Genomic DNA, 22,249 nt, shown 5'->3' with positions numbered 1-22,249 from the left:
GTGCTTCTAAGCATGGGTCATCTGTGTCACTGCAGGGCTGGAGGGTTCCCATAAACAACCCTGGGTGAAGAAGAGTCCTTATGCCTTTTTCTCACTTCTGTTATGAAGTCCCATCTCAAGTGCTTCTCCCCTAACTCCATCCAAAAGATGGCTTTGCAGAGGGTCCTGAAAGGAGAATGGATGTGGGTTCTGTTCTAGGTTTATTGCTGAAAATTAGGCATCATGGTATACACGGGATTCGGAAAGAACACAGTAACTCCCTGCCCCAGCTTCCCGAAAGGAAATCAGTTAGTCTCACAACTTTAGAAGCATCCCTTCCTATGGCATTAAGCTCAGGGAAAGTGGAAAACAGACTGACTTTAGCCACTGACTGTCTATTAACAGGCTATAAGAAGATTTTTTTCTCCTATTGGCAGCTTCACTCTCGGAAAGGATACAGTTTTCATCACCTTCAGGGTTTCGGGGTGGTCCTGGCATATTCAACAAAACCAGTTTTGCTTCGTGGGACTTGTTAACTATGACTTCATTAAGCTTCACTGCTGTATGCATCCGTCTCACATTGGAGTGGTCCCTGAGTGGGGAAGAAATAAGGTAGTTAAGGCAAACAGAAAACCAGTTGTAAGCACTCTTTGTTTTGATGCCTAGAGCCTTTTCACTTGACTATGGACAATGTGATCATTTCTTTGCTGTATTAACATCTCATCTCTAGTTTTCTTAAATCTTAAAAAATTTTTTTTAAGATTTCATTGTGTGTATGTATGTGTGTGTGTAGGAAGGCAGCTTTTTGGGAGTGGTTTCCTTCCACCAACTTTTGGGACCTAAGGCTTGGCAACAAGCTATTCTCTCACTAGCATGGTTTTCTCCTTCTGTTTGTTTATTTTATAGTAATAGACAAATAATACAGAAACAATGTGGAGGATGGTTAGCTTGTATCCAATGTTTAATTGGGAATTAATCTTCACAGGCAAACAATAAATAGCTTAAATCAGCTATTTAGCCTAAATCAGCTTGATGAAAACATCCCATCCTATGTGATTGTGTTCAGGTACAGTCACATCTGTACCACTGTCTAGGATACTGTATTAGAGGATAAGCTTGTGAGTGGAAACACTTACGGACGCATATTAAGCAGGTCCTGGAATCCTTCCATTGACTTGACCTTTTGCCCCCGGGATGCCAAGTATTTATCCTTGGTCCAAGTCATGTGTACCTTCTCCTGGTACGTTTCTGTCTCTTCATCCTCATCAGAACCGATGCTAGTTAAGCGTAGCATTGAGTTTCGATCTTTCACCAGCTGTGCCTGGGGAAGGTCAAACAGTCACTCTCCCTGTTCTTTTCCTCGTGCTTTAACTGACTGGGAAGGACAGCAAGGTCTCACCTCTCTGTCACGCTCTGTCTTGGAGAGGCGCATGTGCCGCAGCATCTGGGACCTCTGCTCCATCATCAGGGTGCGCTCGTACGTATAGGCAGATATGTCACTGTCATGCTGTCATGGACACACACAAAGTAGGCACACAGAACAAAAACGCATTAACCACACATTGTATTTTCACACGCTGACCAATTCAGAAAAACTGTCACCACATCAACCTTTCACTCCTGTTCAATCTTGAGGTATAAGGACACATGGTTTGGGGGATGTAGATTTAATACAGAGTCACTAAGTATTTTCTATAATTTATTCATATTTGTTTCCTTGAAACAAAACACTGTAGTTTGTATTTTCCACATAAAACTAGTGTGATTTTTTTTTATAATTTATTTATTTTTATTTTATGTGCATTGGCATTTTGCCTGCATGTATGTCTGTATGACGGTGTCAGATTTTGGAGTTATAGACAGTTGTTAGCTGCCATGTGGGTGCTGGGAATTGAACCCGAGTCTTCTGCAACAGCAGTCGGTGTTCTTAACCACTGAGCCATCTCTCCAGCCTACTAGTGTGATTTTTTTTTTTTTTGGTTTTTCGAGACAGGGTTTCTCTGTGTAGCTTTGCGCCTTTCCTGGAACTCACTTGGTAGCCCAGGCTGGCCTCGAACTCACAGAGATCCACCTGGCTCTGCCTCCTGAGTGCTGGGATTAAAGGCGTGCACCACCACCGCCCGGCTTGTGATTTTTTTTTTAACATGAATTAAATAAACATATCAAGCATCTAAGGATTTGGTGTGTGTGTGTATGCACATATATGTATACATATATATGAGCTGTGTAATAAACAAATAACAAAGCAAATAAAAAGCAACCCCAGGGGCAGGAAGATGATTCAGTGGGTAAAGGCATTTGCTGCCAAGTCTGATGCCTCAAATTTGGGTCCAGAGACTCACATGATAGAAGAACTGACTCCTGTAAGTTGTCCTCTGACTTACACACACACACACACACACACACACACACACACACACAGGCACATGCAATGTGATAAAAATTTAGATAGTTTTATAAAGAAAGCAAAAAAAAGTATCAATCTCAAACATTTATGTATCCTAATTACTTAGGTCAATAAATTAGGGTTTTGTTGGGCTTAGGGGGTTAAACCACACATTTATAACTGAGTAATATCCCAGACTAGATTCTAGGAAGAGAGCTGGGGTTGAGGAGTGGTGTTCTCGTCTATTTCCACTCCACTTCCTCACCATCTCCACCACTTCCACTTCTGCCTCAATGCGTAGATGGTACAGGAAGGTAGCCAGGTCCTTCTTCATCTGGATACTGTTGTCTTCGAGCTGGGCCACTGTGAAGATCCTTATGCTGCATTTTCTCCATACCTGATGGAATACCATGTGTACATGGAAAATTAGGTGCAAGAAGGGAAAAAGTGATTTCCTAAAACGAGACATTTGTGCCTAGAATGACCTTGGTGTCGTGTCAAGTATTTTGTTCCCTGCCTCCTGCTTGATTCATTTTTGCAGTAGTGTAAAAGATTAACTAAGCAACACATTAAATACAATCTAAGTTAACACACTAGCTCAGGCTGGCCTTGAACTCTGATCTTCCTACCTTGGCCTCCTGAGTGGTGGGACTTACCAGCATGTTTCACCATTCCTGGCTCTAAGTTCTTAATTCTGTTACAAGAAAAAACTTGCTCATGTAGTATTGTGAAATTGGTCTTTGTCCCTGAGTCCTGGCATATAACTTGTAAAATCCTTGGGAAGACAGAGGGACCGAGGATCGAGCTGACCACCGATGGTGAATGGTTTAAGTCAGCATGGGTAGAACAAATTGTGCTTGTAGTCAGCATCCTCAGGATGCAGGAAGACAGGTGTAGGAATGACTAGCAACCTGGGGGATAGAATGCTACCTCCAGATAATGAAGTCAGAATTGATTTAGAGGACACCAAGTTGCTGCCTATGGAGGAGGGTAAAACACATCTACATAACCTCATCAGCATACACTGGGTGCTTATTCAGACAGCATAACAATGATACCATACAAACTTATCAGACAATGAGCATATATTGACACATTCTTACCCCTGAGACTGATGCATTCCCTTTTTTTTTGCTCTGAACACTCATATGGAATTTTTGTAAACTTGTTGTATTTCACTTAAGGTGAATTGGTATAACATACAAAAAACAAACAAACAAAAAACAACCTAAACCCATTCTACTTCTCATAAGGCTGAATCTGGGAAGCTGGGATTATGGGACAGCCAAGGATAAGCCCCATCTCTTCAGATTTTAAGTCCCACCACTACACAGTTAAATAATAATAGTACATCTAGCGAGCCAGGACAGCACGAGGGAATGCTTTTAAAGAGAGTGGTCCAGAATACCTTGTGCTGTTTCAGGAGGAAGGGTAATAGCATGAGCATGCCCCCGTCATGCACAATCCACCACACATCAATGTTGCCCTCAGAAAATTGTTCCACATTGCTGGGAAAGAAGGAGACGTTTTTAGCCACCAGCAGGGCGAGATGGGCGGCAGTTGTCACTCGAACTGTGCCTGTGGAGAGAACAGAGAACTGGGATCCACGAACAAGAACTGCTGGACTTTCCTTGCTTCCCACCATTTCAGGAGAGGAAGGTAATGCTCACTGACATTTCTTTGACTAGTCTGTGCTATTGACATCATACATCACACTTTACAAAGGGACAGAGGTCCCCGGGGGAAGTCTAGAGAGCCAGTAACTGAACGGAGAAACATGGTAGGAAACTAGGGATACTACATATTTAGAGTATGAATTTGGGAGAGTCTCGTGAAAGACAATCCTAGTTCCTGTGAGGACATCAAAATGACAAATGAAAATGACAATAGATGAGACCTGACCTAGACAAATAATTTGTGAACATAAATGTAAAGCTGGAGAGGGCAGGTAACACAGGCAATTATGAGTTTTTAGGTGGCCTTCTAACTGCGTGCTTCAACACAGCAGTCTCTACTTTAGGAGTCAGGATGACAGATTTAATTTGCTCCCCTCTGGGTGGGCCCTCAGGTCAGGAAAGGAAACATTTTGTACCAATGAAAGTCTTCCAAGCTCGAGCATCTTCACTCTGACGCCAACCATTGGGCCAGCCCATCACCACGGTGTTGTGCTTCATGCCCCCGAGGCCACAGGACTGGATGAGGTGGGAAATACCCTCTTTCAGCTTGGCAGCCACCACCAGCTGGCAGAATCCTTTTACCTTTTCTGCATCCATTAGGTGCTTAATGGTCTGAAAAAGATATAAAACTTCAACTGTATTAGCCTGGACCTTTGAACTCATCATTCCTTTTTGTTATTGTATTCCCATCTTTCTCCAAATCCCATGTAAGCCTCTCTCCACAGAGAGGTCCACAAAGTTAGATGTGCTTCACTGAAGTGTCATCTTTGTTCTGACTTTAGATGTGCTTACGGCCTACATTCATCTTGGTAGTCGGTTGTCCACATGTAACTTCTCTTCCCTTTCCTCTGTTCTGCTCACTTCCTTTTCAGGTGAAGCACTGGACACAGGACTGTCCAAACAGTGAACACTGGATGTGGTTTCTCTCTCTCTCTCTCTCTCTCTCTCTCTCTCTCTCTCTCTCTCTCTCTCTCTCTCTCTCTCTCTCTCTCCAAAGATTGATTGATTGATTGATTGATTATGTATACAATTTCCTGTATTCCTGTAGGCCAGGAGAGGATGCCAGATCTCATTACAGATGGTTGTGAGCCACCATGTGGTTGCTGGGAATTGAACTCAGGACCTCTGGCAGAGCAGCCAGTGCTCTTAACCACTGAGCCATCTCTCCAGCTCCTGGATGTGGTTTCTTGATTGGCAAGGCAAGTTCATGACTGTCAACGCTATACTCTTGTTAACCCTAGGCATGCCCTGACTTATCTTTCATGAAACCTAATCTGATGAGCCCTGAAGTTTCACTTCAGAATTTTCTCAGGTAAAGTTTCCCTTTTTCCCTTCTCTTGTTCTTATAGTCATTCTGACAGTGGAATGGTGACTGAGGACACCTGCATTTATTAGTACTGCATCTAGTCAAGCTAACTCAGAGGTGGTATCACATGCCTATTTACTCTTACCCTACGCCTTTGTTGGAAGGAGAATGGGAAGAATGACGTACAAAATGGACATGATTTGTGTCTCAAAGACACAAATTAAGTCGGTGGTTATCTAGGGTAAGGATCTTCATCTGCAACCATATGCTTTTAAAAAGTATTTTTTTTTGTCATTTGGGTTAATGTTTCCCAGAATTTCTAGTTTGAAAAAAAGTATTAATTTTAAAAATTAATTATGGCCAGGCGGTCATGGCACACACCTTTAATCCCAGGGAGGCAGAAACAGGTGGATCTCTGGGAGTTTGAGGCTAACCTGGTCTACAGAGTGAGTTCCAGGACAGCCAGGACTACACAAAGAAACCCTGTCTCGAAAAACAAAAGAAGAAAAATTAATTCTGTGTGTGTGTGTGTGTGTGTGTGTGTGTGTGTGTGTGTGTGTGCTCGTGGTAATGCAGGTACCAGTGGACACAGAAGAGGGAGTTGGACTCCCTGTAACTAGAGTTATAGATGATTATCAGCTGCCCAATATGAGTACTGGGAACTAAACTCAAGTTCTCTGCAAGAGCAATATGTACGCCCAACTACGATTTCTACTCTTTAAGAGTTTCAAAGTATTTCAATGAAATCCAGTAAACACTTTGAAACAGCTGACGTTTCTCCAAACAGCAGGATTAGTCCTTTCACTGACGGGAGCAGAGCACAGGCTTCTTAATACAGAAGAACCTGTCCAGCAAAGCTAATCAGGAGTAGCAGACAAAGTTTTCTTGACACCATACAAAAGACAGTAAAGAGAAAAGTCACCTCCGCCACCGCTGTCATCAGATTTAGGAACCTTCTCCACAACTGAACATAAACGTTCACATGATTTCTCGTACTCTCAGATCAGCATTTGGAATCTAACTGGAAATGATGTTTATTGATAATCTCATGGGTAATGCTTTAATGGGAAGAGTAGACATCTACTCTGGCTCCTTCTGTTTGGGGGATCATAACTGTGCACCAAGCTGGAGGCCTAGTTCACACAGGGAAAGGTATAATTCAGAAAACTGAGGGCTTCTTGCTTATCTGAACTTAGCTTACAGCTTTGTGACATAAAGTTGATAAATTTTTAAAAAATATTATTGAACCTTATGTTCAAACACTTACACAAATATATTCTTTTAAACTGATTTTTTTAACATCTATTATACCATTCAAATGCTTTAATGTCCTCCATGATTTCCTCAGCAATCTCTCACATACAGAACAGCCGCTTTTTTTTTTTTTTTTTTTTTTTTTTTTTAATGAGACAAGGTCCTGGCTGTCCTGGTGCTCATTGCAAAGACCAGGCTGGCCTTGAACTTACAGAAATCCACCTGCTTCTGCATCCCCAAGTGCTGGAATTAAAAGGCATGCACCACCATAGCAGGCTCAGAAACATTTTAAATAAACAGGAAAAAAAGGATTTTCCAGCCTTTATTATACGCTAACACAAAAAGTCTACCACTTGGGGAGAGAACCATCGCCCTTTCCTGAGAGTAGTGTTGTCTTCTTGTAGGCCACTAGAGCACACAACGCTTGGGAAATGTGGGTCGGCAGACTGTGCTCCTTACCTGCTCTGCAGCCAGAGCTTCACCATAGTTCTCCAGGAAGTTCCCCACAATGACAGAGCCCACAATAGTGAGCCCCTTTCCTGCCTTGAGCTGGGAGGCAAAGGTGAGGAGGCGAGGATGCTTGACGTGTAAGTCTTCATCCAGCTTCAGAAGGACAAGCAACTGAGGCCTGTGCAGAGGAGAGGAAGCAGACCCTTAGGCGTGGGAAACAGACTGGCAACTTCATCTTTTACTCCATGAGGTCTTTACAAAACATTTAACTTCATAGAAGGATGGAATCAGAGGAATGGTAAAGGAGGGTTCTGAGTTATTTCAAATGTTCTCAGTATTGTCTGAAATTGACCAGTCCTCAAAGAATAACAACAACAAATAATAAATACATAACAATAGGTAAGGCAACAAGGTTTTGGGATAGTTCAAAACTTGATACCAGTTCCTTGAGTCACATGATTTCTTTCTCTGGTGATCAAGAAAGCACAGCTGTGTGTGTTAGCGATGTGCAAACACCACTAAGCTCTGCTGACTGCTTTACCTCCAGTTTTTAGTGTGAGGAGGGCCTTCCTCTAGGCGGAGCAAAGCAAAGCGAGCTGCACTGAGGGACAGCCCACGGATTCCATCGCCCCATTCTTTCTCAGCCCTGGGAGAAAAGGGAGAAGAGAGGAGCAGTCAATTCATACCACAGTAAGAGGAAGTTAAAAACAAACAAAAACAACAACAACAACAACAACAAAAACTCAGGTTTTTCTGAATCTAATAGTAAAATGTGTACAAGGTAGAAGATTAAAACTCATGGTTGTGGTTTATCTACCACCCCTTACTAGTATGAGGAACTCACTGAGAGACTGACCACCTTAAACCACAGATGGTCCACAACACAGGCTGGCAGGGTTACTCACTTAACCCCCTCTGTGTCTATTCAAAAGCAACTATGTGGAATATCAATTCAGATTAAGAAATTACTTGTGATTGTGATTTTTGAAAATAATGGAAAGTTCAAAGTAATCTTTGGAATCAGAATATAATTTATTCCCATTTTTTGGAGGTTGAGTTTTTTGTTGTTTTGAAGTTATTCAGGATTAATTGCATTTCAGACTATCCCTTGCTTAAAAAGTCTAGGTAAGCTGTTTACTTTGTGTTGTATTTTTAAACATTTATTTATGTGTACGCATCTTTGTGTAGATATGCTCATGCATGTTCAAGTGTCTCTGGAGGCCAAAACAGGTGTCGGATCCTCTGAGGCTGGAGTTGCAGGTGGTTATGAATTGCCTAATGGGTTCTTGGAACCAAACTCCTAACCACTGAGCCATCATCTCTCCAGCCCTGTATTTTTTTTTTTTTTGGTGAGACAGAATCTTGATATGTAGCCCAGGTTGGCTTTGAAATTTCAATCTTCCTGCCTCAGCTTCCAGAGTACTGTGACTACAGGCGAGTGCCATCATACATGGCCAAATCAGACATTCTTCACCTTTTCAGTAGTGATCCAGATAAAAATTCAGACTTACCCTTGGTACTCAATGTACTTGTAGATCATGCCAGCTATTACCATGGCTACAATGGCATAATACCAGGAAGAAATGAACATCAGAGCTAGACAGATACTCATTCCCATGAATGAGAGGGCCCTAGAAAATGAAAAACAAAAATATAAATCAACAAGTGTCTTTCTAAGCAGCAAGGAAAGCCACCAGTTCTAGGAGATGCTTCCTGGACTATGGTGGGACTTGGAAATTTTCCAGTCAATTATAGACAAAACTTATGTTAAATACAATGAAAATAATTATTAGAAAAACCATCATATGCCTTGGAAGCTGTGGCAATGGCTCTTTCTTTTTCTCTTCTTTCTGGTGCTATGATGGCTCAAACCTACTGCCTTGCACATGTAGGCAGGGCCATCTACCACTAAGCCTTTACGGCCAGCCCATATAGAGTGAACCCTGTGCCTTCTGTAACAGAGGGTGCTTCTTGCTGCTGGACAATCATAAATATAAAGAGGAGTGCTAATGTTATCACCCATAAAGACAAAAAACACTTATTTGGAAAAGCAGGGATTGAACACAGTAAAGAATCTGAAGTGGGATGTTAAATTATTCTCACGTAAATATTCCTAATATTTTTATGGCATTTAATTCCCCATAAGTGCAAAATCCACTGTTGAGAGGCTGTCGTTAGCTTTTTATAGCACATAAGAGAAATGGTAGGGAATGACTTTTTTGAGAAAATAAATTATGTAGCCAATGTATTACTGAAGACAATGTATTACTGAAGCCTTTTGTGTGCAGAATCACCTTTCTAGCTCTGTGATGAATGTTAAAGTATTGTTAATTTGGGGGTTAAGCTATAACACCAAAAATGTTCACCACAACTTTTAACAAATGTTACAGCTCCAAGGAAGATGGGAGGTGTTAAAACCAGTTGAGATACACATTATCAGAACCCACAAGGCTTTACTGCAGTACCACAGCTTTTCATTGAGAGCTTTACTGTGTACCGGCATTGCACTTTAGATGCATCCTGTTATGAATTAGTAAAATGAGATCCCATAAGGTTATATGCTTTCATACAGATTACAGGGCTAGAAAATATCAAGGTGAAGGAAGGACGTGGGTTACCTAACTTCACAGCTCACATTCTTAATTACTAAATGAAATTCTCATAACTGTGAGAACGAAAATTGATGAGAATATAAAGGTAGAGATAAGGAGGGATGAAATCCAGTGCTCAGCTAAGACAGAACAGAAAAGTAGCTATGCAAATGGAAGGTTTGAACCTTAAAGATGAAGCAGCCTGTAAGTAAGCACTTTATGGTTCTGTGGATGTTGTAAGTAATTATAAAGTGATACATAGAGTTATGAAAGAATGGGAAAGAAGAAATTCAAGCGACAACTGAACATTGAAATAGTATGGAATGGCTGGCCCATAAAAAAATTGTAGTGAGAACCCAGAATTGTGGTGGTATTCTGTTCCCCAATATATTGTGCACCCTAATAAACTTATCTAGGGTCAGAGAACAGAACAGCCACTAGATACAGAGGCTAGGAAATGGTGGCACTCACACCTTTAATCCTAGCATTCCAGAGGTAGAAATCCCTAGAGGGGATTTCTGTGAGTTCAAGGCCACATTGGAAATGGCCAGGCATGGTGACACACACCTTTAATCCCAGGGAGTGGTGGTAGAAAGCAGAAAGGTATATAAGGTGTGAGGACCAGAAACTAGAAGCATTTAGCTGGTTAAGCATTTGGCTGTTTAAGCTTTCGGGCTTCTAGCAGCACAGTTCAGCTGAGACCCATTCTGGATGAGGACACAGAGGCTTCCAGTCTGAGGAAACAAGACCAGCTGAGAAGTTGGCCAGGTGAGGTTAGCTGTGGCTTGTTCTGTCTCTCTGACCATCCAGCATTTCACCCCAAAAACGGGCCCTGGGTTTGATGTTATTAATAAGATTCTCTAAGATTCATGCTACACAGAATACCCTAGGTTTCTAGAAAGATGAGGAACAAGATGGAAACTCACCAGTGATAGTAGCGGAATCTGGGCCTCCAATTGGGGGTTCGGAGTAATGTTTGCAAGGCACATGCCAAGTTCACAAAGAGGTAACACATGAGAAAAAACCTTGAGGGATAAAAACAGTGAGAGGAATTATTATAAAATGATTCTGTGAGGCTACTTTAAATAATTGGAGGCTTCTGTGCTACTAAACCCTATTTATAGCACACCAACCATTTATCAAACAGAAAGTAAACAAACTTAAAAACTGTTCCTCGCAAACCTGTTCATTTTTCTGTTTTCTCTCTTTTGGCCGATGGCTAAAAATCATTCTTTTAAAAAAAAATTTTTTTTAAATTGTGTATGGGTGTTTTGCTCTATCCACGTCTGTGTACTACGTGCGTGTTTCTAGCATGTGGAGGCCAGAAGAGGGTGCTGGACCCCTGGGACTGGAATACAGAAAATGGTGAGCAGTCATGTAGGTGCTAGGAATTGAACCCAGGTCCTTTGAAAGAGCAGTCAGTGCTCTTAATCACTAAAGCATCTCTCCAGCCTGGCACAACCATTCTTTACCAAGATGTTCAGGGACTAATTCATATTTCTGCTTCCTTATTAATTCTCCTCCAAATTTACCTATCAAGTTCTGTGGTTCTGCCGATTTCAAACTCTTCGAACCTCTTTGTCTTCTTTTTTAGACTTTCACCCCAGTTCAGGATTTCACTTATTTTTTTCCCCCATTTTCAGCTCAATACTGTCCTCTTCTAGTCCTCCCCAACACACACACCACCTTTTATTTTATTTTTTTGAGACAGAGTCTCTTTTAATGCAACCTTGGCTGTCCTGGACCTCACTGTCTAGATATATACTAGACTGACCTCAAACTCACAAAGACCTTTCTGTCTCTGCCTCCAGAGCTGGAATTTAGGTGTGCACCACCATGCTAAGTAAAGATTCATTATCTTTATGTGTATGGTGCTTTGCAGCACATGTGTGCTTAGTGACTGCAGAGGCCAGAAGGGGGCACTGAATCCCTGTGACTGCAGGCTGAGAAACACCCTCCTTGTCACTTCTCCAGGAACCCTCTCCATTCAGGTGCCCTGTTTCATGGCCCCAGAGCTTCCCTTTACCATTCTCCATTCATTGCAATGTGTGGGGGAATTCTTAGCTTCCTTATATACCATCAGTTCCTTGAGACCACACGCCTTATACATCTTTCTATTCCCAGCTTGTTACAGTGTCAGGTGGACAGCAAGTCGTATGTCACAGGTAAATGAACAGATGCCAACAGTGAAATCAATTGCTAATGATTCATAAAATAAAGGCAGGGGCTGGAGGATGCACTTCATAGAGAGATGCACTTCATAGAGAGCATGCCTGGTGCATACAAGACCCTGGGTTCAAATGCCAGTACTTAAAAAAAATTAGAAGAAATAGGAGGAAAAGGAGACTGACACAAGTAACTTTACAAGTCATACAGGTGAAACCCTCCTCCTCTCATAACATCAGTCATTTATGAAAGTTAGCCTGACAAAAAACTTCTCAGAAGTATTCTCTCTCTCTTTTCGAGACAGGGTTTCACTGTGTAGCCCTGGTTGTCCTGGATCTCACTCTATAGACCAGGCTGGCCTTGAACTCACAGAGATTTGCCTGCCTCTGCCTCCTGAGTGCTGGGATTAAAGGCGTGTGCCACCACTGCCCACCTAGTATTTTTTTTTTTTTTAAGATTTACTTATTTATTATGTATACAGTGTTCTGCCTGCATTTATGCTTGCAGGCCAGAAGAGGGCACCAGATCTCATTATAGATAGTTCTGAGCCACCATATGGTTGCTGGGAATTGAACTCAGGACCTCTGGAAGAACAGCCAGTGCTCTTAACCGCTGAGCCATCTCTCCAGCTCCCACCTAGTATTCTTTTAAGGATTTATTTTAAGAGAGAGAGAGAGTGTGTGTGTGTGTGTGTGTGTGTGTGTGTTCATGAGTGCTCACAGAGGTGAGAGGTGTCAGGTCCCCTGGAGCTATACTTATAAGGGGTTGTGAACCACCTGACATGGGTGCTGGGAACTGAACTTAGTTTCTCTGGAAGACCCAGTACATGCTGTTAACCACTTAGCCATTTCTCCAGCCCCATCTCAGGAATAATTTTAAAGAGAAGAGAAGTCTGTGTTTGGTCAAGTCTGTTATTATCACTACTTTTATATGACTAATGGAAATCATGTTATATATCATTAAGCAACCATAGTTGAAAAGAGTAAGTTGATCTTACATGGAAAGAATTGGGGCCACGAGATCCAAGGAGGCGATGAGGATTCCTAGCTCCGCTATGGCAGCAGTTAGAAGTAAGGCCCATGTAGGTTCCCCATTGGCTTTGCTGTGACCAAAAACCTGTACACATGAGGAAAAACATCAGACCCAGGGGCACTGACACAATGTGCCAGTTTCAGACATCTGAAAATAAGAACAACTTCACAGCAATCATAAATAAACACATACAAAGGATTTTGAGGGCCCTGTACTAAAACTCTACATGTCTCAACATTTATGATCTTCCAATTCTTAAGCTGAAAAAGATAACATTTTTCATAAGACCTGGAAAAAAGGAAGAGAGCACAACAAAGTGTCACTCACCCTAAGGAATGGTATGATGTTATCCTTGGCAATAGCCTGAAGCAGCCTGGGTGCACCTGTGAGGCTCTGAAGTCCAGCCCCACATGTTGAAAAGAAGGAGCCAATAACAATCACCCATGGCGATGGCCAAGATAAGGTGCCGACAACCAAATTACCTTTTACAGCGTCCCCAAATCTAGGAAAGACATAAACAGTGGAGAAATTTCATCTGAAAACAGCTTTAGATTGAAAACTTAAGATGACAATCACTAGTGACTTTTCCTGGCTTGTAATTTTTACAGATGGAAACTGAGGTAAACATGAATACTAAACAATATAAAGGTACATAGTTTTCATAAAAAGGGCACTAGCAGCAGGCAAATGGCACATACCTGTAACCTCAGCTCTCAGGAGGCTGGGGCAAGAGGATTATGAGTTTGGGGCCAGTTAAGGCTACATTTTGAGTTCAAGTCCAGCTCAGGATGCACACAGTAAGACCCTGTCTCAAAAAAAGTTATTGAGCTGAGGGTACAGCTGTTACAACACATCATTTGCTTAGCATATTTCTGAGGCCCTGGATTCAACCCCCAACAACACTGTGGAGGGGGAAAATTTATAATCTGTATTAAGAAAAAAGAACAGTACAGTACAGTACAGTTAGAAAACAAGCCAAGCTTCACTTACCGATTTCTCTTTCTAACTGGCAATGAATCTGCTTTAGGGTAGAGAAATTGGAAAAATGTAGAAAAACACAAAAACTGGAAAAGTGTCGAAAAACACAGAAACTGGAAAAGTGCAGAAAAACACAGAAAAAAAAGGCAGGGAGGAAGTCCATAACAGTTTAAAAATATTCATTAATTTTTATTTTGTCTGCATGCATGTTTGTGTACCATGTATGTGCCTGATGCCTGCAGAGGCTAGAAGAGGATGTCAAAACTCATGGAACTGGAGTTACAGACAGTTGTGAGCAGCCATGTAGGTGCTAGGAACTGAACATGGGTCCTCTGTAAAAGCAGCCAGTGCTCTTAACTACTGAGCCATCTCTCCAGTCTCAAGAGGTCCATAATCTTAACTTGTTAGTTGGTATTACACATACTTTGTATGTTTCCATTTATTTATAACATTTTTACATTACCCACTATTCTATTGATATTATTATATGAAATACTGTAATTAATATCTTTATGAACATATATACATTGACACACAAGATATTTTTCCTTGAGGCAGATTCCTAAGAGCAAGTAACTGCAAAAATTAATATATTAAAACATTTTAAGATCACTGACATGTCTTATTTATAGAAAACTAATACAGAATCTGAGGAGATCTCTCAGGGTAAGAGCACTTGCTGTGCAATGATGAAGACCTGCGTTCCAGTTCCCAGAACCCATCTAAAAAGCTGTTACAGATTGCATGCATCTGTAACTCCAGAGCTCTGTAGGACAGGGGCAGGATGACTGCCCAAGTTTTCAAACTGCCACTCTAGCTCCAGGTTAAGTGAGGGATCCTGTCCAAGGAAATAAGGTAGAGAATGATAGAGAATGATAGACACACACACACACACACACACACACACACACACACACAACCCTCCAGAAAAAAAATAGATAGGTAAAACAGCATAGTTTTAAAACTCATAACAGTAAGTGCTTGAGGGAAATAAAGTCTAGTGTTTGGGAGTAGGAATAAGAAATTTATATATGCTGTTAATATTCTGAGACACATACATACATTTTGTGTTTGATTTCTCAGAATTGCAAAGTTTTTGTGTACTTATTTACTTTCATAGTTTTATGGCTTACAACTGCATTAATACATAATTTAGGCATTCTATTTCTAATGGATATTTGGATTCCTTTTGATTTGAGTCATTTAAGAATATTGTCACTATGATTCTTAATGCATATGCATAAACATTTCTGCTGAATATACCCAGAAGTGAAACTGCCAAGGCATATTGACATGTGCAGCATTAGGAGATAGTGCCCAGCAAGTTTTCAAACTAGAACTGAATAATTTTATATATGTATAAATTCACCGCTGTTCCCTTCCAATAAAACAGTTCAGTGATACACTATGCCTTGTACCCATACACGCATGTGTACACACACACACACACACACACACACACACACACACACACACACTTTGGTACCTATTTTCTTCAACAGTATTTATAATACCTTGTGCTAGGATTCCTGCCTATAGGAATTCTAGAGCGCAATCAAGGGAACGTAATATAGAAATAAGTAGCTGCAATACAGTGTGGTAAGTGCAGCCCCACCATATGTTCAACATAGTCGACAGACAAAAGGAGGGGTGACTCTACTTTTGGGGTTAAAAGAGGAAAACTACAGGAGAGTTTAGTCTTAAGGAGGATGCAGTGAGTCTTCCCAGGAGGAATAACCAACCGAAGCAAAGGAAACAACATAGACAAAGGTCTAGAGAAAGAGCACTGTGGTGGCAGTATGAAGAAGGGAGATTAGCATGTGATTATAAAGAGAAAAAACTGAAGCCCAGTACGGAGTGATGGGACCACTGAACAGTGTAAAGTAAATAGAATTCACAGTCCTTAGAAAAGACTTAGAGGAGCCGGGCAGTGGTGGCGCACGCCTTTAATCCCAGCACTCGGGAGGCAGAGGCAGGCGGATCTCTGTGAGTTCGAGGCCAGCCTGTGCTACCAAGTGAGTTCCAGGAAAGGTGCAAAGCTACACAGAGAAACCCTGTCTCGAAAAAAAAAAAAAAAAAAAAGACTTAGAGGATGGATAAAAACAAAGGAAAATACCTAGGTTAGTCAATACCTTGGGATTGGGGATTTACCTCAGTGGTAGAGTGCTTGCCTAGCAAGCACAAGGCCCTGGGTTCGATCCTCAGCTCCCGCCACCCCCCCACCAAAAAAAAAAAAGATAATACCTAGATTCCTGTGACAGGAAGTGCAGTGAGGATATTAACCAAGATATGGAAAATGTAAGTCTGGTGGTTTGAATGTATTTGACCCTCATAAGCTCATAGGGAGTGGCACTATAGGAAGTATGGCCTTGTTGGAAGAAGTGCGGTCTTGGAGGAGGCTGGATGACACACATCTTTAATCCAAACCTCGAGGCTGGAGGGCACACCTTTAATCTGGGCCACACCTTCTGTTGGAAGTAAACCACTCAAGCTTCCCTCAGTGTGACAGTCAGTGGACTTCCTGTTGCCTGAGTCAAGATGTAGGACTCTCAGCTCCAACACCATGTCTGCCTGCATGCCACTATGCTCCCCACCATGACGCACTGAACCTCTGAACTGTAACCAAGCCCCCTCAATTAAATGTTTTCTTTATAAGAGTTGCCGTGATCATGGTGTGTCCTCACAGCAATAGCAAACCCTAACTAAGACAGTAAGAATTAGCAAGTTTCAGGGACAGATCTGTCCACAAATATCTCACAGAACATATGTGAGAGAAAAGAAATGGTAAATGCTAAGTAGTCTTCATGAAGGAAATCACTGTCCCATTTCCATTTAGAATGCCAAGTGTGAGTGGACAGATGCCTCTCTCTTGTCGAGTGGATGCTGGAGATGCTACATAGTTATTCTTGTCCTGTTCTACTTTTGTACAGTATGCTAGCAGTTCTTTGTGTATAAGAAAGTACTTAGTATTTAGACAACTTCGTAGCTTTTTTTTGGGGGGGGGGGGAAAGCTTTATGTAGACGAATTTCTAAATGGTCTTATTAAATAAAAAGCATGGAGCCAAATATAGGGGTGAAAGCCTTAGATCAGGGAAATAGGGAAAGCCACCAGCCAACCTTATCTCACCAACTCTGCAGCTTCCAAATGTGAGCTACTTCCTGTCTTACCCTCACCTTTATTGCCTTGCTGTTCTGCCCTCTCATTGGCTGTCTTAGCCCAGCTACCTCACTTCCTTGTCACTGTCTGTCTGTACAGACCTCCAGGTCTCTATGGTTGGTACTGGGATTAAAGGCCTGTGTCACCACGCTTGGCTCTGTTCCCTAGTATGGTCTTGGACACACAGAGACCCTGCCTGATAAGTGATTGGATTAAGAGCATGTGCTGCCTTTTTGTTTACTTAAAATGGCTTGCCTTTTCCCCCTGATATCCAGGCAAGCTTTATTAAAACACAAATAAAATATCACCACATTTCAGCACAAATAAAACATCACCACAGCTATACTAGTTATGTCTTATATAGTTTTGTCCTTATTATTTACTAATTATTTACTGCCTGAGGCAGGAGGGCTGCTTAATCCCATAAATTTGAGGTAAGCTTGAGGAACATTACAAAAGAAAAAAAAATACAAAGTATTTTACTGCTGTGGATATCGTTCTATATTAATAAAACACTGATGGCCAGTGACCAGGCAGGAAGTAGGTGGCCAGGCAGGAAGTAGGTGGGACAAGGAGAGAGGAGAATTCAGGGAAGCGGAAGGCTGAGGGGAGAGACACTGCAGCCACCGCCAGGACAAGCAGCATGTGAAGACGCTGGGAAGCCACCAGCCACGTGGCAAGGTATAGATTTATAAAAATGGGTTAATTTAAGATACAAGAACAGTTAACAAGAAGCCTGCCACGGCCATACAGTTTATAAGTGATATAAGCGTCTGAGTGATTATTTTATAAGTGGATTGTGGGACTGCGGGGCTTGGTGGAGCCTGGAGAGAAGCTCTCCAGCAACAAATGGCGCCCAACGGCTCGAGTTTCCACCTTAAACCTGAGAATATTTAATAACCAATTCTAAACAGAGCCAAAACCAGGTTCCTGCTTCTTGTCTCATACGAGCAGCTAGACGCCGCAAAACACGGGTTTGAACACTGGCGGGTTCCTGGCGTGTGCGTTTGACCGGCAGTATGGCGGAAATGAGGCATCTGCCAGCGGCACATTACGCTGTGTGGTAGATTTAGTCTTTACTAGTATTTAAAAAAAAAAAAAAAAAAGGTTTCTGGGCTACACCCTGCTTTGATAAAAAGCTTAGACCCACTATTTCTGAGACTTGATGACTCCCAGAGCTGGCGGAAAACGTACCACCGCCATGTTGGTAAGCTGAAGTGGGTGGAGCCAGCAGCCACAGCGCGGTTTCAGTCTTAGAATGGTGCAGTTTAAAGCAAATAGGCTCGAGGTAATATAAAAAATAAGCCACGTAAAGATGGCTACCACACAGAGAATCTGGATTATGTTGTCTTTGATATTCGTAACTGAAGAAAAACATTTGATTGCAAAAGCTGTTCAGTTATGCCAAAATGTATATTTTAAAGGTACCTTGACTTCAAAATTTGGATATAAGGATATGTTACTTTGGAAAAGAGGTTTTGCTTTTGTTTCCACAGAAAGCCAGTGTTCCAGATTAAGATACATCAGGTTTCACCAGCCAAGACCCCCTGAAAGGTCTCTGATGACACCATGGCCCAGATGATCCAACATCCAGAGCGGTTTCAAGGCAACTGGTTCACACAATACAGCCTCACGGACTACCCCATAGGCTTAAAATTTTCTTTGCTTCCCCATAAGATACAGCGCCCCCCTCCAGCATGAAGTAGTAAGAGATGCTACGCCCAAATTCCCAAATATACCAAGCTGGCTTTAGAGGTGGAATTGGCTCACTCCCCCTCTAAACCCAGACATATTGCTTTTAAAAAAATGGTTAAGAGATTCTTGTGTCCCAAATCAGAAGAGCCCTCTGGTGTGGGACAGAGAAAAACCATTATTTTTATTTAAAACAGGTTGATTATAAATGTGATCTCTTTCAAAAAAAGTAAAAGGGGATATGATTAGATATATAGGAGGATGTGGAGATGATAAGATAAAAGGGTAGATTAATGAACCTACTTTTAAAGAACAACTTGTTTTAAAATGTTTTACATTGGTATAGATTTTAGTTTATGTTTAAAATGTTTTACATTGGTATAAATTTTAGTTAATTGATACAAACTTGAAGTTAATTTTGTTATACTGTATATATTTATTTCTATTCTTGTTTGAGGTATTACGTTTATGTAACTCATTTAAAATTGTAATAGATAATTAAAAATAGATTAATAATTAGTCATCTATGATAATCATATTTGTAGCCATGTTAGTTAAGTCTTCTAGATATACATAGATATATTTCAGATAGATAGGTAATCTTCAAACACTTCATAGACCTAGAGAATATGGCATTCAAATAACTTAGAATTCTGTTGACATGAGACACAATTGCTCCTGGCTGCACCAATTTGATCCCGAGAGAATGTTGGGCTTCTAAGACATTTCCATTGGGAAGTTTGTCTTCTTGGCACAAAATGGCCTACTGGGCAAAGAACTGCCCTTGCCTTGATGGCTGACAGTACAAATATAATGCTGTCCTTTCTGGACAAGCGGGACACAAGGAAAGCGACCACTGTACTCTGCCAAGACAGGGTAAGATGGTCTCTCAGAATTCCTACTTCTAAAAATGGTCTGTCAGAGACTCTAGGCCTGTAGCCAATTTGAATGCACCAACAATGCTGAGAAACATTAGGTGACTGTCCAGGCTGCCAGCTGTCTTGGTCTACTTTTGCAAGATTCCCGAAAGTTGCTTGCATCCATCTACCATTTCTCAGGTACCATTATGTTCCTTCTCAGGTCTTTGATGTGGTTGAAAACTAGATAGTTGTAATTTCCTCAGTTATGATAAAAGATAAGTTAGATATAAAACCTTAAACTCACAAATATAAGATAGATAGGACATCTTCTTTAATATTGTAACTGTAATTCTTGCTCGATAATTGTTTTGTTATATGTAATTTTACCATGTTAAAGTTAAAACCTTCCTTTTTAAAAAAAGAAGAAAAGGGGAAATGCTGTGGATATCGTTCTATATTAATAAAACACTGATGGCCAGTGACCAGGCAGGAAGTAGGTGGCCAGGCAGGAAGTAGGTGGGACAAGGAGAGAGGAGAATTCGGGGAAGCGGAAGGCTGAGGGGAGAGACACTGCAGCCACCGCCAGGACAAGCAGCATGTGAAGACGCTGGGAAGCCACCAGCCACGTGGCAAGGTATAGATTTATAAAAATGGGTTAATTTAAGATATAAGAACAGTTAACAAGAAGCCTGCCACGGCCATACAGTTTATAAGTGATATAAGCGTCTGAGTGATTATTTTATAAGTGGATTGTGGGACTGCGGGGCTTGGTGGAGCCTGGAGAGAAGCTCTCCAGCAACATTTTACCTTATCATAGGCTAAATTATGCACATATTATTTTAATATCTTTTTAAAACATTTTTTTTGTATTGCTGGGATCAAACCTAGAGTATTGTATGTGCCACACAAGCTCAGTGATATATATTCCTGTCTGTTTGAGATACACACACACACACACACACACACACACACACTCCTCTTTGACTGTCTCTCATATATAGATATAGATGTATAGATATGACTTTCATATATATATGAGACATGTATATTTGTGTGTATATGTATATACACATACATTTTAGCTCAATACATCCACTTTCTATTTTACTAGTTATGATTACACCTTGGCCTGGTTTGAGATTCTGTGTTGACACTATGCTGAGTGACCAGATGTCATGGAAGACAGACACATGGTTGTTATACTTACTTGTCTCTGAGAACAACTCCTTCAATACATGCACCAAAAAGGACAACATTGCTTAAGTCTGTTATGCTGAGAGTCAAGGAAACTGCTGTTATCCTTTACCTTTTATACAGTAACTACACTCAAGATGATTCTTGTACCATATAGTGAGCTGCTAAATTCACTAATCCTATAAAATCCTTTTTTAATGGTGCTTATGAAGCAGGGCAACTCTCTGGCAAGTGAGGCAGTAGGAAGAGGTGGCATTATTATTATTAGATAAAAATACTGATCATCTTAGCTCTACTGCATGATCCCACCACCATGACGCAGAGGATACACACGAAGGATGTGGTCAGGATGGCAAGAACGGTTCCAATGGGAATGGACTTCTGAGCATCTTTCAGATCTCCGGATCTGTTTGACCCAGCCATGATACCTAGTAAGGGGAAACACCACGTTAACTTCTTGGCTTTCTGGACACTTTGATGTTCATACTGACACTGAAGACTAGGGGCAAACTTAGATCTCCTGAGAAAATGTGCTCACTGTGGCTGATGGCTTCTAAAACCTAAGAGCCCACCCTCTTACCTGTAACAGAAGGAAAGAAGATCCCCACCAGAAGAGTGAAGGAGGTGGTGATGTCAGCAAGGACATATTCATGGTTTAAGCTGCCCAAGACATCGGATGACTTGGCTGATGGCTTTTCAATGATCTCCCCCTTTGGTAAATAATTACTCCAAAGATTTTCTGCAAAGGGGTTAGGGGTAGTGTGGGTAGGAAGAAAGAGGATATAAAGATATAAGTAATGTTAAGTACATGATTTCTTACCCAAACAACATTCAGTCAGAGACCCCTATAATTACTGTTATAATTACTGTACTGGAGACTGATTTAAGACTCTTTAAATGCCAGACAAGTACTGTGCCTACCTCCACCTCAGCCCCTTATGATAGTTTTTAAAGCCATTGTTTCTTCAACATGAACACATGTAAGTATTCCAGAATAAAGCCAATGCTATTTTCCATTTGTTCTAATATAATTTTATAAAATGCTTTCATATAATAAATGTAGTTAACTTTCCTAATATAAATTAGTAACAGTTAAGCAGACTAAAATTAAATGCCCCAAAATGCCTATTTTTAGATTAGTTATCAAATATAAAATCTACTTTTAAAAAAATTAGTATCCAAAAAAAAAAAGCCGGGCGGTGGTGGCGCACGCCTTTAATCCCAGCACTCGGGAGGCAGAGGCAGGCGGATCTCTGTGAGTTCGAGGCCAGCCTGGGCTATCAAGTGAGTTCCAGGAAAGGCGCAAAGCTACACAGAGAAACCCTGTCTCGAAAAACCAAAAAAAAAAAAAAATTAGTATCACAGCAGTTTTTAACCTCTTAGCATGAACTTGCTTAATGGGCAAGGAAATCTGTGGACAGAACATTTAAGATGGATGTCATTTAAGCAAAGAATTTCAGAAATTTAGTTGAGCAAGGAAAGCATGTACGACTGGTGACATTAAAACAGTTCTATTTTAGCTACCACT

The 22,249-nt window shown here is 41.2% G+C and overlaps 1 protein-coding gene across 3 annotated transcripts in view; it reads right to left on the bottom strand.

Moving 5' to 3' along the window:
* Slc12a6 (solute carrier family 12 member 6) overlaps positions 1 to 22,249 on the bottom strand; it is a 95,041-nt gene that overhangs the window by 4,568 nt on the left and 68,224 nt on the right. For all 3 annotated transcript variants that reach the window (XM_076570292.1, XM_076570293.1, XM_076570294.1), the window contains 15 exons: positions 21,302 to 21,460; positions 21,051 to 21,149; positions 20,735 to 20,792; positions 13,168 to 13,342; positions 12,806 to 12,924; positions 10,569 to 10,667; positions 8,563 to 8,682; positions 7,593 to 7,697; positions 7,061 to 7,229; positions 4,458 to 4,653; positions 3,774 to 3,943; positions 2,631 to 2,762; positions 1,379 to 1,486; positions 1,116 to 1,300; positions 438 to 571 (listed from right to left, as the gene is read on the bottom strand). In XM_076570292.1, the coding sequence (XP_076426407.1) occupies positions 438 to 571; positions 1,116 to 1,300; positions 1,379 to 1,486; positions 2,631 to 2,762; positions 3,774 to 3,943; positions 4,458 to 4,653; positions 7,061 to 7,229; positions 7,593 to 7,697; positions 8,563 to 8,682; positions 10,569 to 10,667; positions 12,806 to 12,924; positions 13,168 to 13,342; positions 20,735 to 20,792; positions 21,051 to 21,149; positions 21,302 to 21,460 (2,028 nt within the window). The remainder of the gene's footprint in view (positions 1 to 437; positions 572 to 1,115; positions 1,301 to 1,378; positions 1,487 to 2,630; positions 2,763 to 3,773; positions 3,944 to 4,457; positions 4,654 to 7,060; positions 7,230 to 7,592; positions 7,698 to 8,562; positions 8,683 to 10,568; positions 10,668 to 12,805; positions 12,925 to 13,167; positions 13,343 to 20,734; positions 20,793 to 21,050; positions 21,150 to 21,301; positions 21,461 to 22,249) is intronic.

The sequence above is a fragment of the Peromyscus maniculatus genome, chromosome 4 (assembly GCF_049852395.1).
Source record: "Peromyscus maniculatus bairdii isolate BWxNUB_F1_BW_parent chromosome 4, HU_Pman_BW_mat_3.1, whole genome shotgun sequence".
In the NCBI taxonomy this organism is placed as follows: domain Eukaryota; kingdom Metazoa; phylum Chordata; class Mammalia; order Rodentia; family Cricetidae; genus Peromyscus; species Peromyscus maniculatus.
The sequence above is the reverse complement of the archived record's forward strand: the minus strand, read 5'-3'. Positions and strand labels throughout refer to the sequence as shown.